General features: G+C 51.0%; 1 protein-coding gene across 2 annotated transcripts in view; it reads right to left on the bottom strand.

Annotated features, from left to right (window-relative positions):
• The window catches only part of TEAD4 (TEA domain transcription factor 4), a 31,138-nt gene extending 28,796 nt beyond the window's left edge, over window positions 1–2,342 (bottom strand). For both annotated transcript variants that reach the window (XM_068970539.1, XM_068970538.1), the window contains exon 1: window positions 2,229–2,342. In XM_068970539.1, the coding sequence (XP_068826640.1) occupies window positions 2,229–2,235 (7 nt within the window). In that variant the 5' untranslated portion in view covers window positions 2,236–2,342. The remainder of the gene's footprint in view (window positions 1–2,228) is intronic.
• Between the last annotated feature and the right edge of the window lie 14,401 nt (window positions 2,343–16,743).

Consider the following 16,743-nt stretch of genomic DNA (forward strand, 5'->3'; position numbering starts at 1 on the left):
GGGGCAGGAGAAGGGTAAAGGAGGCAGGGCTGTGTGGCTCCGCAGCACCCGGGCCAGTGAGTAAGAGGCTTTGGGTTTGGTCACTTGAATTGAGTTGAACAGTGTCCCCCCAACATTCATGTCCACCCGGAACCCCAGCACGTGACCTCATCAAGAAGCAAGGTCTTGCCAGACATAATTAGTTAAGATGAGGGCATACTGAATATAGGGCTTCCCTGGGGGCTCAGTGGTAAAGAATCCACCTGCCAATGCAGGAGACACAGAAGACGCAGGTTTTATCCCTGGGTCAGGAAGATCTCCTGGAGGAGGAGATGGCAACCCATTCCAGTATTCTTGCCTGGGAAATCCCACGTGCAGAGGAGTCTGGTGAGCTACAGGCGATGGGGTCATATAGTCAGACACGACTGGGCTCACATTGGACTAAGGTGGGCCCCCGATGTCTGGTGTCCTGATAAGAGCAGGACACACAGAGACTCGGAGAGGACAGCCATGTGACAACAGGGTCAGAGACGAGAGTGATGTGGCCACAAGCCAAGGGCACCAGGGCTGCCAGCTGCCACCAGAAGCCAGGAGGGAGGCATAGCACACATCCAACCCTACAGACCCCCTTGGGTTCAGACTTCTGGCCTCCTGACCCTCCAGAGGATACATTTCTTTGTCTAAGGCACCCCTTAAATTTGTGGTGATTTCTTACAGCAGGCCTAGGAGATGAGTTGGGTCAGCCCCCAAGGGCCCCTCACAGTTGACGAAGTATCTGTGCTGGGAAGGTCATCTGGCTTGGAGCCCTCTCATTGAGGGCAGAGGGCGACCCAGGGAGCAGCACCCTGAAGCACCTCCTTTCCTGGGAATCACAGCACGGGAGCTGGAAGGCTTCTGTCAGTCACAGAGACTCCCTTGCCTGCCCAAGACCCATGTCTCAAGCTGGGTGTCCTGGGGGACTTTCCAATGGCTGAGCTGAGCCTCCCAATGGCTGTTACTATTTGCTCTGCTTCCCCAAAGCCTTCCTTCAAGGCTATGGTTTTTCCAGTAGTCATGGACGGATGTGAGAGTTGAATCATAAAGAAAGCTGAGCACTGAAGAATTGATGCTTTTGAACTGTGGTGTTGGAGAAGACTCCTGAGAGTCCCTTGGACTGCAAGGAGATCCAACCAGTCAATCCTAAAGGAAATCAGTCCTGAATATTCATTGGAAGGACAGATGCTGAAGCTGAAACTCCAATACTTTGGCCAAATGATGGGAAGATCTGACTCATTGGAAAAGACCCTGATGCTGGGAAAGACTGAAGGTGGGAGAAGGGGACGACAGAGGATGAGATGGTTGATAGCATCACTGACTCGATGGGCTTGAGTCTGAGAAAACTCCAGGAGTTGGTAATGGACAAGGAGGCCTGGCGTGCTGCAGTCCATGGGGTCGCAAAGAGTTGGACACGACTGACCAACTGAACTGAACTGAACTTGCTTCCCCATATACCGTATCTTCCACCCAAAAGTCAAGACAGAGCTTGGATGGGAACGGAATCTGGGGAGAATGGATACATGTATATGTACGGCTGAGCCACTCTGCTGTGCACTGAAACCATCACAACAGTGTTAACCAGCTATACGCCAATCTAACATGAAAAGTTTAAAAAACAATACACAGTCACAGAAGTCAACACAGCCCCAGGCGAATGGCTCAGTCCACCGGCTGCTGGACACTGAGCATGTTCCCAATCTTAACGGCTCAGGAAGACCTAGCCTTCCTGATCACTGTCCTCTCTGGGGACACTCCATCTTCCCTGTGTACGGCTACATGTATGCTCACCGCCCCCACCGCCCCCACCGAGCAGGGCTTAGATCTGCCCCACCCCAGCTGGTACACAACAGACTCCTGCCTGGGGGAAGGAGGGAGGGAGAGGATGAGCAAGGACATCTTCCTAACACCCTTCACACGGAAGCTGGGAGAAGGTCAGGCATTTGCCTGGGGGGCGGCTGGAGGGATTTTCCCAGCCTGCCCCGGGGGGATGTTCTGCCACTCTTCCAAGCCTTCCCCCACCACCTTCTTACCAACCTCCACCTCCATCCAAGGGCATCTCCTCCAAGATCCTCCCATCCCTTAGGAGTCCAGACAGAATAAAGCAGCGTCCACCTGGGAGGAGTCCCAGGAAGTCACACCCCTCCATCACTTGGTGGGAACGTGACTCGACCCTGAACAGGGGTACGGCTGCCCAGACCCAACAGCCTCCTTACCATACATCTTGCCTTCATCCGACAGGATGATCTTGCGCCGACCGCAGGGCGGGTAGATGGCCAGGGCCTCCTGGAAGCTCTGCTCAATGTCAGGGCTCCACACACCCTCCGCGTCATTGTCGATGGGCTTGTCCAAGGCCTGGCTGCCCCCAGAGACGTTGCTCCCCTCGGGGGAGTTGGGAGAGCCCCACTCGTTGGAGGTAATGGTGCCGGCCTTGCCCTCCAAGGCTCCGCTTGGAGGAGAGCCCGTTGGACCTGTTTGGGCAGAAACCACCAGGGCATCAGTGGACGAATGTGTGGATATGGGGCAGGACACCCAGGGAGCGCCACCCCCGGAACTGGGTGCTCCTCCTTTCTTGCCCATCGCAGCTCAGGAGCTCAAAGAAAAAAGCCAGGGACCCCAGGGAACAGAGTGAGGCAGAAGGTGGGGGCGGGCAAGGGCAGGTCATCTTCAGTCCATCACCCTCAGCTTCCCAACCTGTGAGAGCTCAGTGACCAGGCCCTGACTGTGGGTCTAAGGCCCAAGATGGCACTGGGAAGTCAAAAGTGAGGACCAAGTATCAGGATTGTTCTATGTTAAACCACAAAGGGGCAAAAGAATGCAAAATATTGTGCGCTGTAACATAAAGTGGGAACAACAGCTAGGGAAAACAGTATGGATGTCCCTAAAAAATCGGACTACCATATGGTCCAGCAATTCCACTTCTGCATATACAGCCAAAAGAACTGAAAGCAGTGTCTCAAAGACATGTGGGTACACCCCTGTTCATAGCAGCATTATTCACAATAGCCAAGAGGTAGAAGCAACCCAAGTGTCCATGGATGGATGAATGGATACGCAGAACATGGTGTCTATATATTATACAGTAGAGATGAACCTTGACACTTTATCCTAAGTGACGTAAGCCAGTCACTAAAGACAAATACGCTGTGATTCCACGTTTATGACGTCTGAGAGCAACCAAAGTCATAGAGACAGACAGTAGGATGATGGTCACCAGGGGATGGAGCGGGGAGGAGGCGGGGAGTTGCTGGGTACAGAGTTTCCGTTTTGCAAAATGAAAAAGTTTCGGAGATCTGCTGCTGCACAACAATATGTATATGCATTTTTTCCCCTGGTTTTAAGTTTACCTTTTATTTTTAAAAATTTTTTATGGCAGTACCGTTGATTTAATGTTGTGTTAGCTTCAGGTCCACAGCAAAGTGTTTCAGTTATACATATATCTCCTTATGAATATACTTTGACATGACTCAACTGTATCCTTCAAAACGGTTAAGAGGATTAATTTTATGTGTCTTTTTAACCATAATTAAAATATGAAATTAAAAGAAGCATACAAAATAAAATGCAGATCACCATTCTCCTACTTCATCCCAGCTCAGGCAGTTTTTAGAGGAAGAGTCTAACCCTGGCAGATTCTCAGGTGTTAGGGCTTCCCTGCTAACAGTCAGTAAAGAATCTGCTTGCACTGCAGGAGACGCGGGTTCAATCCCTGGGTCAAGAAGATCCCCTGGAGAAGGAAATGGCAACCCACTCCAGTATTCTTGCCTGGGAAATCCCATAGACAGAGGACCCTGGCGGGTTACAGTCCATGGGGTCACAAAGAGTCAAACATGACTAAACATGAACAACAGCAGCAGCATGTGCTAATAATCTTAAGGCAGTTTTTGGATTATAAAAACCAGGTGGACACCAGCTACCTCCCAAAGCCCTCTGGAGCCCCCAGCATCCCCTCTCTCTCAGCCACCAAGCACCTCTGTAAAGGAGGACCCCCTCCCCATCGCACGTCAGCCCCTCCCTTCTTCCTCATTAGCCATCAGGAGCAGTGTCAGGAGTCGGAACACCTGAGTTCCCACCCACTACCATCCAAGACTCTCTGAGATAAGACCTCCCCAAGCATTCCTCCTCCCTGTCTCTCTCTTCCCTAGGCTTGTTAGAGGCACCACTGTTCACAGAAAGGTGGGCATGAGGGTTAGCACGGTCAAGGTCACAGTGGAGGAAAAGGAGGAGCTGAGTGGGGGGCAGTGCCTCCTGGGAGGGGTGAAGGGTCTAAGGAGCTTGGCCTGGCTGCTGGCACGGACATGTAGTTGGAAGGAGGGTAGAACCACTGAAATTCAAGGCAGGAACCCCAGCGGAAACCTAACCCAATCCCCTCAGCTTGAGGATAAGCACCCTGAGACCAGGGAGGCCTAGGGACACGCCAGAGGTCACGGAGCCAATCACTAGTGCAGCTGACTCTCGATTTCTGCCCCTAGGGTCCCAGGTTTTTCAGCGTAACAAACTTACATCAACCTCCTCTCTGTGGCTGTTAAAATAAGTTTTCCTACAGCCACTATGGAGAACAGTATGGACGGTCCTTAAAAAACGAAAACTAGACCTACCATTTGACCCAGTGATCCCACTCCTGGGCATCTACCCAGAGAAAACCATAATTCAAAAAGATACATGCATCCCAGTGTTCACTGCAGCACTATTTACAATAATCAGGACAGGCAAGCCACCTAAGTGTCCATCAGCAGAGGAAAGGATAAAGATGTGGTGCATATATGTAACAGAGTATTACTCAGCTATAAAAAGGAATGAAATTGCGTCATTTGCAGAGATGTGGTTGGACCTAGAGACTCTCATACAGAGTGAAGTCAGTCAGAAAGGGAAAAACAAATATCATATATTAATGCATATATGGGAAATCTCAAAAAATGGTACAGATGATCTGATTTGCAAATCAGAAATAGGGACACAGACATAGAGAACAAACATCTGGGACGCCAAGGGGAAAAGGGGGTGTATGGGATGAACTGGGAGATTGGGATTGACATGTATTGATAATATATGTAAAATAGATAACTAACAGGAACGTACTGTATAGCACAGGGAACTCGGTGCCCTGCGGTGACTTAAATGAGAAGGAAATCCAAAATAGAGGGGATACATGTATCTGCATGGTTGACTCACTTTGCTGTGCAGCAGAACCTGACACAGGGTTATAAAGCAACTATACTCCAAATTAAAAAAAAAGTTTTCCTCAATAGTCTGAGGGTGTCACAATAATACTGGAATGGGTTGCCATTTCCTCCTCCAGGGGATCTTCCTGACCAGGGATGGAACTCACATTTCCTACATCTATCTCCTGCATGGGCAGGCGGATTCTTTACCCCTGAGCCATCAGGGAAGCCCAGTAATGAAGCCGCTGAGTTTTAGTGGCCACACCTATGCGACCTTACACCAGAGGCATGCAGGGTGGCTGTAACTCAGTCCTCAGAGAAAAGGTAGACTGTTCATAAAATACGACATGGAAGACGGTCCGTCTTGACCTAAGCCCTAGGTATAAAAAAGAATCGTCTTTCCTCAGAATTTGCAGCCAACGTTCTGCCCTTAAGTGGATTTGAGATCTGAACTTCATATTATAGGAAGCCCCAGTCAATTCACAAAAATAAACAGTGACCCCAGGCTAATAATCTCTAAGTAGACAATCTTATCTCAGACTGCTGAGACCCAAACCCTTGCTAAAGAATCTCAAAATCCAAAATGACAAATATAAGAGGAAACGGTCTCAGAGCTTCTGAGTATGGTGACCATATGAAGAGGCGGGGAGAGGGGCTGCCCACAGAAAGGGTGTGGAAGCTTGCTTTCTTCCCCAAGCCACGTCATGTGCATACCTGGCATCTGCTGTTCCTGAGTTACATCCTTTTATAGCAAAGTGGTAGGCTGGTAAGTGAAATGTTTCTCTGAGTTCTGAGAACCACTCTAGCAAGTGAATTGAACCCAAGGAGGTGGGGGTCTCTGGAACTTCCAATGTACCTATGCGTGCGTGCTCAGTTGCTTCAGTCGTGTCCGACTCTTTGTGACCCCATGGACTGTAGCCCACTAGGCTCCTCTGTCCGTGGAACTCTCCAGGCAAGAATACTGAAGTGGGTTGCCATGCCCTGCTCTGGGGGATCTTCCCAACCCAGAGATCGAGCCCGTGTTTCCCATGCACTGCAGGTGGATTCTTTACCACTGAGCCACCAGGGAAGCTCCCCAGTCTGTCTGTAGTTGATGATAACCCGAACTTGCAGGGTGAGGGCCGTCTTGTGGGCCTGAGGCTTTAGCCTGTAGGAGCCCGTGCTACTTCCAGATAGATAATGTTAGAACTGAGTTGAATTGTAGGGTAAACACTTGCTGGTTGGTGACAGGAAAAACACCTAGTCACAGATTGGACTTGGTGACCAGAACTTTTAATGATTAAACACTAAAAGTATTACACTTCAAGTCAGAAGTAAGATAAAGAATGCTCACTTTCAACACTGAACACTCAACACTGTAACAGAAGTCCTAGCCGGTACAGTAGAATAAAAGAGCTCCGCAGATTGGAAAGGAAGACGTAAAACTGTCCTTGTGCTTAGGAATCGTGATAGAAGATTGAAAAGAAACAAACCATAAAAAGAGCTTCTGAGTTCAACAACACCAACATAACAAAATCAATTCCATTTTTATGCCAGAAATAAGAAATTTGATAACGCAATTTCTTAAAATATCCTGTTTAGATACAAAGTCATAATTTATCGAGTAGTGATAAATCCAACAAAGGATGAGATCTTTACAGAGAAAATGGTAACTGCTTTAAAAGATATCATTTCTGCATGAGACAGGGTGCTCAGGGCCAGTGCATTGGGATGACCCTGAGGGATGGGATGGGGAGAGAGGTGGGAGAGGGGTTCAGGATGGGGAACACATGTACACCCATGGCCGATTAATGTTATTGTATGGCAAAAACTACTACAATACTGTAATTAGCTTCCAATAAAAAAAATTAATTAAAAAACCAAAAGACATAATTTCTAAATAAATGGAGAAGAAACTGTGTGTTCGTGGAAAATAGTATCGCCAAGAGGTTGAATCTCTCTGGATAAATCATAAATTCAGTGAAAGTATGACTAAAATCCCACAGGGTTTTCCACAAACTTGAGTTGATTTTCAAGACACATGGAAGCCCAAGACAGTTCTCGAGTCATCTAACCCACTGCCTTCACCTTGGATTAGACCTTCCCATCCAAACCCAAGTCTTCCCTGGGTTCTGGCTGCAGAGCGACCACCCACCAATCATCAGACATCTCCGAAGCTCTTCCCTCTCAACGCGTCCAGAGTCACAAGGCTCGAGATTGAATCCCGCTCCTCCTCTGTCTCTCGGGAGAGGACATCACCATCTGCCCAGAGGCCAGCAGCCAAGGAATGTGCTTTGACTCCCCTCTCATCTCCCATCAGCAGTTAGTGACCACATCCTGGCTTTCTCTCCCGGAGCCCTACCCCAAAGCTCCAGCTTCGCCAGTGCTCACCTGGACGACCGGGCCAGTCCAATCCGGACTCCATCATCTTTTCACCGCAGCTTCTACAGAACACATCTGATCATGTGACTCCTGCACTTAAACTCTTTCCCAGGCTCTTAGATAATGAGATTTTACAAGGCCCTTCATCCGCTGATTCCGGCTCTCCAGCCATACCTTCTGTCCATCCACACCATCCTCCCTCTTCTTTGCACCCACTCCAAGCCCCAAATGACACCCCAACATGCCAAGCTCTCCCCCTGCACAGGGGCTGAGCTGCCTGTGACCTTCCTTCCCACCCCCTACTTTTCATCCGGCCAATTGTCACCCATCCTTAAGGTCCAGCCAAAATCTTCCTTCATTTTTCATTTTTGTCACTGAAGTATCCTTGATTTACAATACTGTGTCAGTGTCAGGGGTATGGCAGTTGCAGGCAAACTCACTTCCCCTGGGAGGATGGTCCCAGCCCAGTCTCTGTGCTCTGGGCACCCTCAGCCCCGGCTCCCAGGTGTAACTGCCGCCCCCCAACACACCGCAGCCCCCCAGAGGGCAAGGCTCGTCGTCTTTCTCTACTAAATCTTCCGCACGCTGCACACACTGGGGCACAGAAGGACGAGCACATGAACGGCTATTTGGTGCATGTTGTGGATTAATGATTTCTCTGTAGGAAGGACACAGGATTCTGTTTAGTGTCAGGAAACACAAGAAAATCTCAGCAACCTCTGGGCCTGGGCACACCCAAGGGAGGGCTTGAGTATGTATGCAAATCCCTTTGGGGTTTATCCTGGAGGCTGAAAAATCAAAGGATGATGCCTGGGAATCAAGAGAGTCCCAGGATCTGGCTCCGGTCCTACAAGCCGCTATGACCATGGACAAGTCCCTGTGTTTCCCTGGACCTCAGCCAGCTCACCTGTGAACTGTGCAGGCACCTCCTCCCTGCCCCAGCAGAGCCTGTGGCTCTCAACCTGACCCCCAGTCTCCAAAGGAAAGAGAAAGTCTCAGTCACTCAGTCATGTCCAACTCTTTGCGACCCCATGGACTGTTGCCTGCCAGGCTCCTCTGTTCGTGGGATTTTCCAGGCAAGAATATTGGAGTGGTTTGCCATTCCCTTCTTCAGGGGATCTTCCCAACCCAGGGATCGAACCTGGGTCTCCTGCATAGCCAGCAGATTCTTTTACCAACTGAACCACCAGGGAAGTTCAGTCTCATTATCAGAAAGATTTCAATAAAAGCTGTAAGCTCCCAGTTCTTTGGAAAAGTTCTGAGTAACCAGCATCACTGGTCCCTAGGAGGGAGCCAGAGTTTGCTTTCGGTGGGGGCAGAACCAGAGGCCTCCGGGGCAGGCCCTGGGGCCAAGTCAGGGATTATTTTTGTTCCTCTGCTGGTGGCACCTGGCCCAGGCTTAACGAGGCCATCTGTCCCCTCCAGCTCCTCCTGGCAGGCCCCCGAGGGTCTCTGGGGAGCACTGGGGGAGGGGCAAGGGGACCCTTCTCCCAGATGCTGCTGGCTCACCCCACTCCACACCCTTCGAGCCGTGGGCAGAGGCTGTGTGGAAGCTCTGTCACGGCCGTGGCCTGAGACAGAGGGAGAGGCCAGGCAGCCGGCCTCATGGGCCAGGAACAGCAGGCCACACAGGGCTGGGAGTAGCTCCATTTTGGTAACGGATCCCAGGTCCAGGACCTCAGGTGACCCGCTGCCCTGCTCTCCCCAGGGTGGACCCAGTGCAGGGCCTCGGCAGATCTGCCTTGTGGGGCAGTGTCCAGGCCTACCTCCCAGCTCGGGGAAGGAAGGACCTTGGGACCACAGTCCTTGTTCTGCCAGGGCCACATGGGACATCAGGGAAGTTGGAGCACCCTCCTGTCATCTCCCAACTTTCTGGCCTCCAGGGCACTTGCTGTGTTTAGTGTTAACCCCAGGAGAAAACCTAGGCATAGCCAGGAGAGACGACGCCTTAGATATTCACATTATTAACTAGCCAGTTTAATTATTACTGGGACTTCCCAGGTGGCTCAGTGGTAAAGAACCTGTCTGCCAAGCGGGAGACATGGGTTGGATCCCTGGATCAGGAAGATATCCTGGAGAAGGGAATGGCAACTCACTCTAGTATTCTTGCCTGGAGAATCCAATGGACAGAGGAGCCTGGTGGGCTACAGTCCATGGGGTTGCAAAGAGTCAGACACGACTGAGCGACTGAAGAACAACAGCCGTCCTGCCCCCAGATTGGAAGTGATGGAGACGGAAACTCAGGAAGTTCATAGGACTTGCCTGGTATCACCCAGAAAGTTAAGGAGAGACCATTAGGACAGGGCTCCTTCCCAGTCACGAGGATAGGAGCTCTGGGATCCAGGCTAAAGGTTACAGCCACACAGGACTCTCGGGAGGGGGTCTGACATCCTGCCCACCGATGTCTCAGCTCTCACGCAGCTGCTCCTCTCCTGGGGGGCTCTGGAAGAACCACCTCCTGCATCCCAGTGACTCCTAACTGAAAAGCTGGGAGGAGAAGAAAAAGTGGGGTTTCCTTCCAGAAATCACTCCCAATCCTCCTGATACAAGAGGCCAGGTGTAAAGATATAGGAGATGGAGGAGTTGTTCCTATGCTGTTTAGTCGCTCAGGCATGTCGGACTCTTGGCAACCCCATGGACTGCAGCACAAAAGGCTTCCCTATCCATCACCAACTCCCAGAGCTTGCTCAAATTCATGTCCATTGAGTCACTGCTCCATCCAACCATCTCATCCTCTGCCGCCCTCTTCTCCTCCTGCCCTCAATCTTTCCCAGCATCAGAGTCTTTTCCAATGAGTAGGTTCTTCGCATCAGGTGACCAAAGTATTGGAGCTTCAGTTTCAGCATCAGTCCTTCCAATGGCTATTCAGGGTTGATTTCCTTTAGGATTTATTGAGGTTGGCAACAGTAATCTGTGGTGGGGAAGCAGGTCCTGTCTGCCTCAACCCCAAACAGGGATCCTTCTTCAGGCTGAAGGACTTGTCTGCGCGACCCCATTATCAGAGCGTTCATACGTGCTAAGTCGCTTCGATAGTGTCCGGCTCTTTGTGACCCTGTGGACTGTAGCCCGCCAGGCTGCTCTATCCATGGGATTCCCCAGGGAAGAATACTGGAGTGGGTTGCTATGCCCTCCTGCAGGGGGTCTTCCTGACCCAGGGATCGAACCTGCGTCTCTTATGTCTTCTGCATTGGCAGGCAAGTTCTTTACCAAGAGCACCACCTGGGAATTCCAGTTATCAGGCCAGGTGGGGTCAAGTCTCTGAACCCCAGGTGCTTTGCCCGACCTGACTCAGTTGTTACAGAACCCACAGAACATCACGTTGGATGGAACGCGAATGTTTTCCATCCAACAGACATCAGAGCTGGGACGAAAATGGCTCTCCCATCATTACCATGGCTACTGCCACCAGCCTAGGCTCTGGAGATTGGACCCAAGGGTACGAGGACCACAAAGTCTCGCACACACTGAAGCAGGTGGAGACCTCCAGTGGGCTGGGCTGGGGCCGAGGGGTAGTCATCTCGGAGGCTTTGCTGCTCTGACCTCATTTCTGAAACTAGATCTGGAGGGAAATTCAGGACCAGTGGGCTCCAGCCTTCCTCCAGCCCCGCCCACTCTTTCCTCCAGCTCCTGGTCTCCTCACCGTCTCCAAATTCACACATATCACTTTCCAGAGGCCAGGGCTCTGTACTTAATTCTGGACACCAGTCCATCTACAAATATCTACAGAGGGTGGAGAGAATGGGAGAGGTCAGTAAAAGGGCACAAAACAGTTAACCTCTAAGAATAAGGTCTGAGGTCTAATGTCTCTCACGGTGACTGCAGCTGCTAGCCCCGGATTGTACAACTGAAATCTGCTAAGAGAGTAGCACGTAAATCTTCTCACACACAAGAGAAAACTATGTGAGCTGAGAGATGTGTTAACTAACCAGATGGAGGGGACCCTTTCATAGTGTACACGTACATTAAATCACCAGATGTGTGCTTGAAGTCTCTTACATTTCCAGATGTCAATTATGTCTCAAAACAGTTGAAACTGGGGCTTCCCTGGTGATTCAGATGGTAATGAACCCACTTGCAATGCAGGTGATGTAGGTTCAATCCCTGGGGTTGGGAGGATCCCCTGGAGAAGGGAATGGCTGCTCACTCCAGTATTCTTGCCTGGAGAATCCCGTGGACAGAGGAGCCTGGCAGGTTACAGTCCATGGGGTCAAAAAGAGTTGGACACGGCTGAGCAACTAAGGACCCACACAAAGTTGAAATTACCTACTGGATGCCAGGCTTGAGGTCCAAGATTACTAGGACATGGTCCTGCCCTCTACTTCCTTCAATCTGTGGGTCCAGGGGTCCCTGTGATGTGACGGTGCAAGTACAGTCATCCTTTATTATTCATAGGTTCCATGTTTGCAGACTCGCCCTTTCACTAGAATTGAGCCGAGGTCCAGCGAGGCTGCCCTGCCTTCCAGTTTCAGCTCAGACCCCAAACAAGCATCCTTTCCTCCGTCTATTTAGTGCCACAACTTTGACACTTCTATCTTTTTTGCTGTTGATCTCACTGTTTAAAATAGCACCCAAGTGAAGCGCTGGGGGGCTGACTGGTGACCCCAAGGGCAAGAAGGTCGTGACACGCCTTACAGAGAAAATTCGTGCATTAGATAAACCCTGTCTAGGCATGAGCGATGGCGCAGCTGGCCGTGAGTTCAATGTTAATGAATCAACAATCTGTAATAAATTATGTGTCTCTGGACAGAAATACAGATAAAACAAGGTTACGAATTAAACAGATGACAAAACTGTTGCAACCAGGGACTCACAGGACCCTAACCTGTGTCTGCCCTTGGAACTCTGGCTCTGTACCTGCTAATTCATGTTCCCAGTGACTCTATGGAAGTCAGGAATGACAAGAATCCAGTGTACCTGGGAGAGTAACAAGGGAAGCCATTACAGGTAAACATCTCAGGCAGAGGGAGGATTCTAACAGGCGCCAAGATCAAGGCCCTGGGAAAACCAAAGTTGGTGGCGAAAAATGTGCCCAAAGTCCCCAAGACAGCCAAAAGGTGGAGACAACCCAAATGTCCATCATGAGCTGAAGGGATAAACAGAAGGTCATCTATCCATACAGTGAATTATATTATTCAGCTTTAAAAAGGAATTTTTTAAAAAAAAAGATGGGGGGCAGGAGGAAGGGAGATGGTGTTCCAGTCAATAGGACTTGGCACTTTGACTGCTGGGGTCCAGTTTCAATCCCTGGTCAGGGAACTAAGAGTCCACAAGCCAAACAGCATGGCCAAAAAAAATTTTTTAATAAAAAAATTTAAAAAAAGGAATGTAATTCTGACACATGTTACTTGAGGACATTATGCTAAGTGAAATGTCAGACACAAAATCACTAATATTCTGTGATTCCACTTATATGAAACACCTAAAACAGGCAAATCCATGCAGACAGAAAGTAGAAGACAGGTGATGAGGGGCTGGGGGTTGGGGGAAGTTATGAGTTAAAGGGGACAGAGTTTCTGTTTGGAATGCTGAAAAAGTTCTGAAGTCGGAGGCTGATGGTAACACAAGATAATGCTACTGAACTAACTGTATACTTAACAATGGTTAAAATGGTACATCTCAAGCTGTGCACATTCTACCACACTTTTTAAAAATAAGCAATGGCAACCCATTCCAGTATTCTTGCCTGGAGAATCCTATGGACAGAGGAGCCTGGCGGGCTATAGTCCATGGGGTTGCAAAGAGTCAAACACGACTTGGTGACTAAACAACACCACCAGGAGATAGAAGGGAAAAAAGATGCCGATGGAAACGGGAGATAAAGGATCACTCCAGAAGTCCAGGGCCCACCATACAGGAGAGAAAGGAAGCTGCCTGCTTATAACCAGAAATGAAGAGAAAAGGCAGGCACTCCCCAAGGATGGGAGAAGGAACGGGGACAGGCCAGGCAGGGCAGTCCGTTGGACAGAAGTGACCACTGTGTGACTCAGAAGGCTAGCCAGGGCTCGAAGGATGCCAGCAAAGGGCCTTTTGCAAAAAACCACACAGAACCAGAGGCCATGATACCCAAACGCCCCCACAGTCCCTTCGCACTGGGCAGTACCCCTTCCTCCCTGAACGCACACAGCTCTGAAGAAGCTGAGCATGAGGCCGTGTGGTCCATCGTGAAGCTCAGAGTCTCAGGACCTGGCTAAGGTCTGCCTCTGAGCAGCTCTGCAATCACCCCCTGAAGCCCCTGCATCCTCACCTCGGAAACCAAACCAGACACCCACCCCTTGCAGAGCGGCGACAGGGACCGCATGGGATAAACAGCAAAGCCCTGCAGGGTAGCAGGGTGCCCTCCCTCTCCTTTCAGTGGGGATGTCGACTGCATCCCACTTCTTGACAGGACAGGATGGGGAGAGGGTGGAAGGGAAGAAGGCAAAAGACGAGCAGACACAGACCTTCCAGTGTGAACGCATGCTGGAACCAAAGTCACGGAGAGCCAGGCTTGGCCAGGAGGGCGGCGCTGTGGAGCCCAGGGTCAGAGGCCTGGCTGGGCCGCACACTGGCCAAGGGATACTGACCTGGCAAGCCATGACTCTCTGGGGCTACATCCTTGCAGATACACAGCAGAGGCAGTAACGATCGTGAGGACCAGGAAAACTCCTGTCCACAGGCATGGCACCTGGCTGGCTCCCAGAGGAATGATGGATGGATGACGGAGGGGGGGCAAGGACAGTGAGGAGCATCGCCCCTGGACAGTGGGAGGTGAGGAGCAGGAGGGGTGAGGGGCACGGAAAGAGGTAACTGGAGGAGAGGGAAGCAGGCCAGAGGGAGGAGTCAGCAGGGAGGGACAGAGAGGCTCAGAGAAGAAAAGAAAGAGGGGAGATAAGATCCCTGAGCAGACACAGGCTAGAGGCCCATCCCCAGACGCCCCACCCACCCCAGGGGCAGCAGTGTCAACAAGGGCGAGGCACCAGCACACCACCCCCTCTGCTCTGACCCTAGCCCTCCTCCCAAATGGCCAGGCTGTGGGTGTATATGGACCAAGCCCTAAGGCATCCAGGAAATGGGTGCCCAAGGCCCTCCACCCCCACCCCACCCTGGGGGCCTGCGATGGGGCCCCCAGGGGGCCTTGATGAAGCAGTTCTGAAGTCCCTCTGATCTCAGAAGGAAAACAAACTAGTTCTGCATTCAGACCTGGGGCCATGTCCCCTCCCTGGACCTCAGAATGTCCCCACAGACAAAGAGAAAAGCTGGGGAAAGTGGAATATTGCTCATGATGAAAAAGAAACAAGCTGTCAAATCAGGAAGAACATGGAGGAAGCCTAAAGGCATATTCCCGCGGGAGGCCCACCTGATGCCACCGAGAAAGGCTACGGACGCAGGACCACGCCTACAGGACATCCAGAGGGGGCGCCACTGTGGGGACACGCGAAGCTCCACGGAGGGATGAGCGAGGGGGGCACGGGCGTTCTTGGGCACTGAAGCTAGCCCATCCGATGCGGCAATGGTGCAAGTCACTTCAGTCGTGTCTCTTTGCAACCCTATGGACTGCAGCCTGCCAGGCTCCTCCGTTCATGGGATTCTCCAGGCAAGAATACTGGAGTGGGTTGCCATGCCCTCCTCCAGGGGACCTTCCCGACCCAGGGATCGGACCCGGATCTCATGTCTCCTGCGTTGGCAGGTGGGTTCTTTACCACTAGCGTCAGTCACCTGAAATTAGATATTTGTCCAAACCCACAGGGCACACAACACATAGATCAGACCCTAATGTAAATTGTGGCTTTCAGTTAATAATGTAGCATCATTAAGGCTCATCAAGGTAACAAAAATGCCACAGAAGCAAGAGTTAATAAAGGAGAAACTGGGGGAGGAGGAAGGGTATTCTGTGTAATTTCTGCCTAATTTGTATGTAAACCCAAAACTGCTCAAAATAATAACAAAAGCTATTAATTTTAAAAAAAGGTAAAAAAGAATATAGATATGTGGAACTGAATCACCGCTGTACAGCAGAAATTAACGAAGCATTGTAAATCAACTATACTTCAATAAAATAATTTTTAAAAAAGGTAGGGACTTCCCTAGCTGTCCAGTGATTAGGACTCCACGCTCTCACTGCTGAGGGTACAAGTTCAGTCCCTGATCCAGGAACTAAGACCCCACCAGCCTTGAGGAACAGCCAAAACCAAAATTTTGTGTATATATATATATATATATATATATATATACACATATATATATATACATGTATATATTTTATATACATACATATATACACACACACACACATTTGGGGAAACTGGGCGGGCCGGGGGGGTGGTGAGAGGCTTAAGCCTTGCAGGCTTGCATTTATTTTTCCTCTGGGCCCCTCTCAGGATTCTAACATAAAGCAAAGGTCTCGAAAGTACTGGAGGCGAAAGGACTGAACCAACCCACTGGTGTCCCTCTGGGTGCCTGTCCCAGAATTCAGATCTCTCAAGGGATAAAGAGCCCGGAGTCTCTGAAACTCCTCGAGTAGCGATTCCCCAGGCTGGGCTGGAGAGAGCTCCCCGAACACTCAGTCCCCAGCCTGGGGGCGGGGGTGGGGGGTACTGCCACACTCCATTGCTCCCCTTCTTCCCCTGCAGAGTGCGGGATGGTGCCCAGCAGTCAGGACCCAGGCAGTGCCCAGGCTGGGCACCCTTGCAGCACAAGGCCCCGCCCAGGGAGGAGCAGGTGGGAGGCCTTGCCGTGGCTGGGAGAGCAACCCAGGACCTACGACATCAGAAAGCCAAGGGTGGGGGCAGAGGCAGCCCCATCCTCAGCTCTGACCACTGTCTGGTCATCCCTGGGCAAGGCCTGCCCGGCAGAAGAGTGAGGACTCTGCATGTAGGCAGCACCCCAGCCCCCAGCACACAGGAGTGGGATGGGCTGGACAGAGCTTGGAGAGAGGCAGGAGGCAGCACCCACCCTACCCCAGGTCATTTTCATAGGAATCTCCTCATGTCTCAGAGCCACCCCCCGGACCAGGGTAGAAATTCTAGTGGCCACAGCCTTCGGACTCCAGGCTGAGGTCACACAACCCAGGACCCACCCTAACCCAGAAACTCACCCTGTGATTCCCTCCTGCGCCAGCCAGACACCCACCAGGCCCTTGCTCCTGCAGGGCAGCAAAGGTCCCACCTCCATACCAGGATGCACGGTCATCTTGTTAGGAAATGAGGCCATGTACTCAGCTGATACCCAG

This window comes from Capricornis sumatraensis, chromosome 4 (assembly GCF_032405125.1).
Source record: "Capricornis sumatraensis isolate serow.1 chromosome 4, serow.2, whole genome shotgun sequence".
NCBI lineage: Eukaryota > Metazoa > Chordata > Mammalia > Artiodactyla > Bovidae > Capricornis > Capricornis sumatraensis.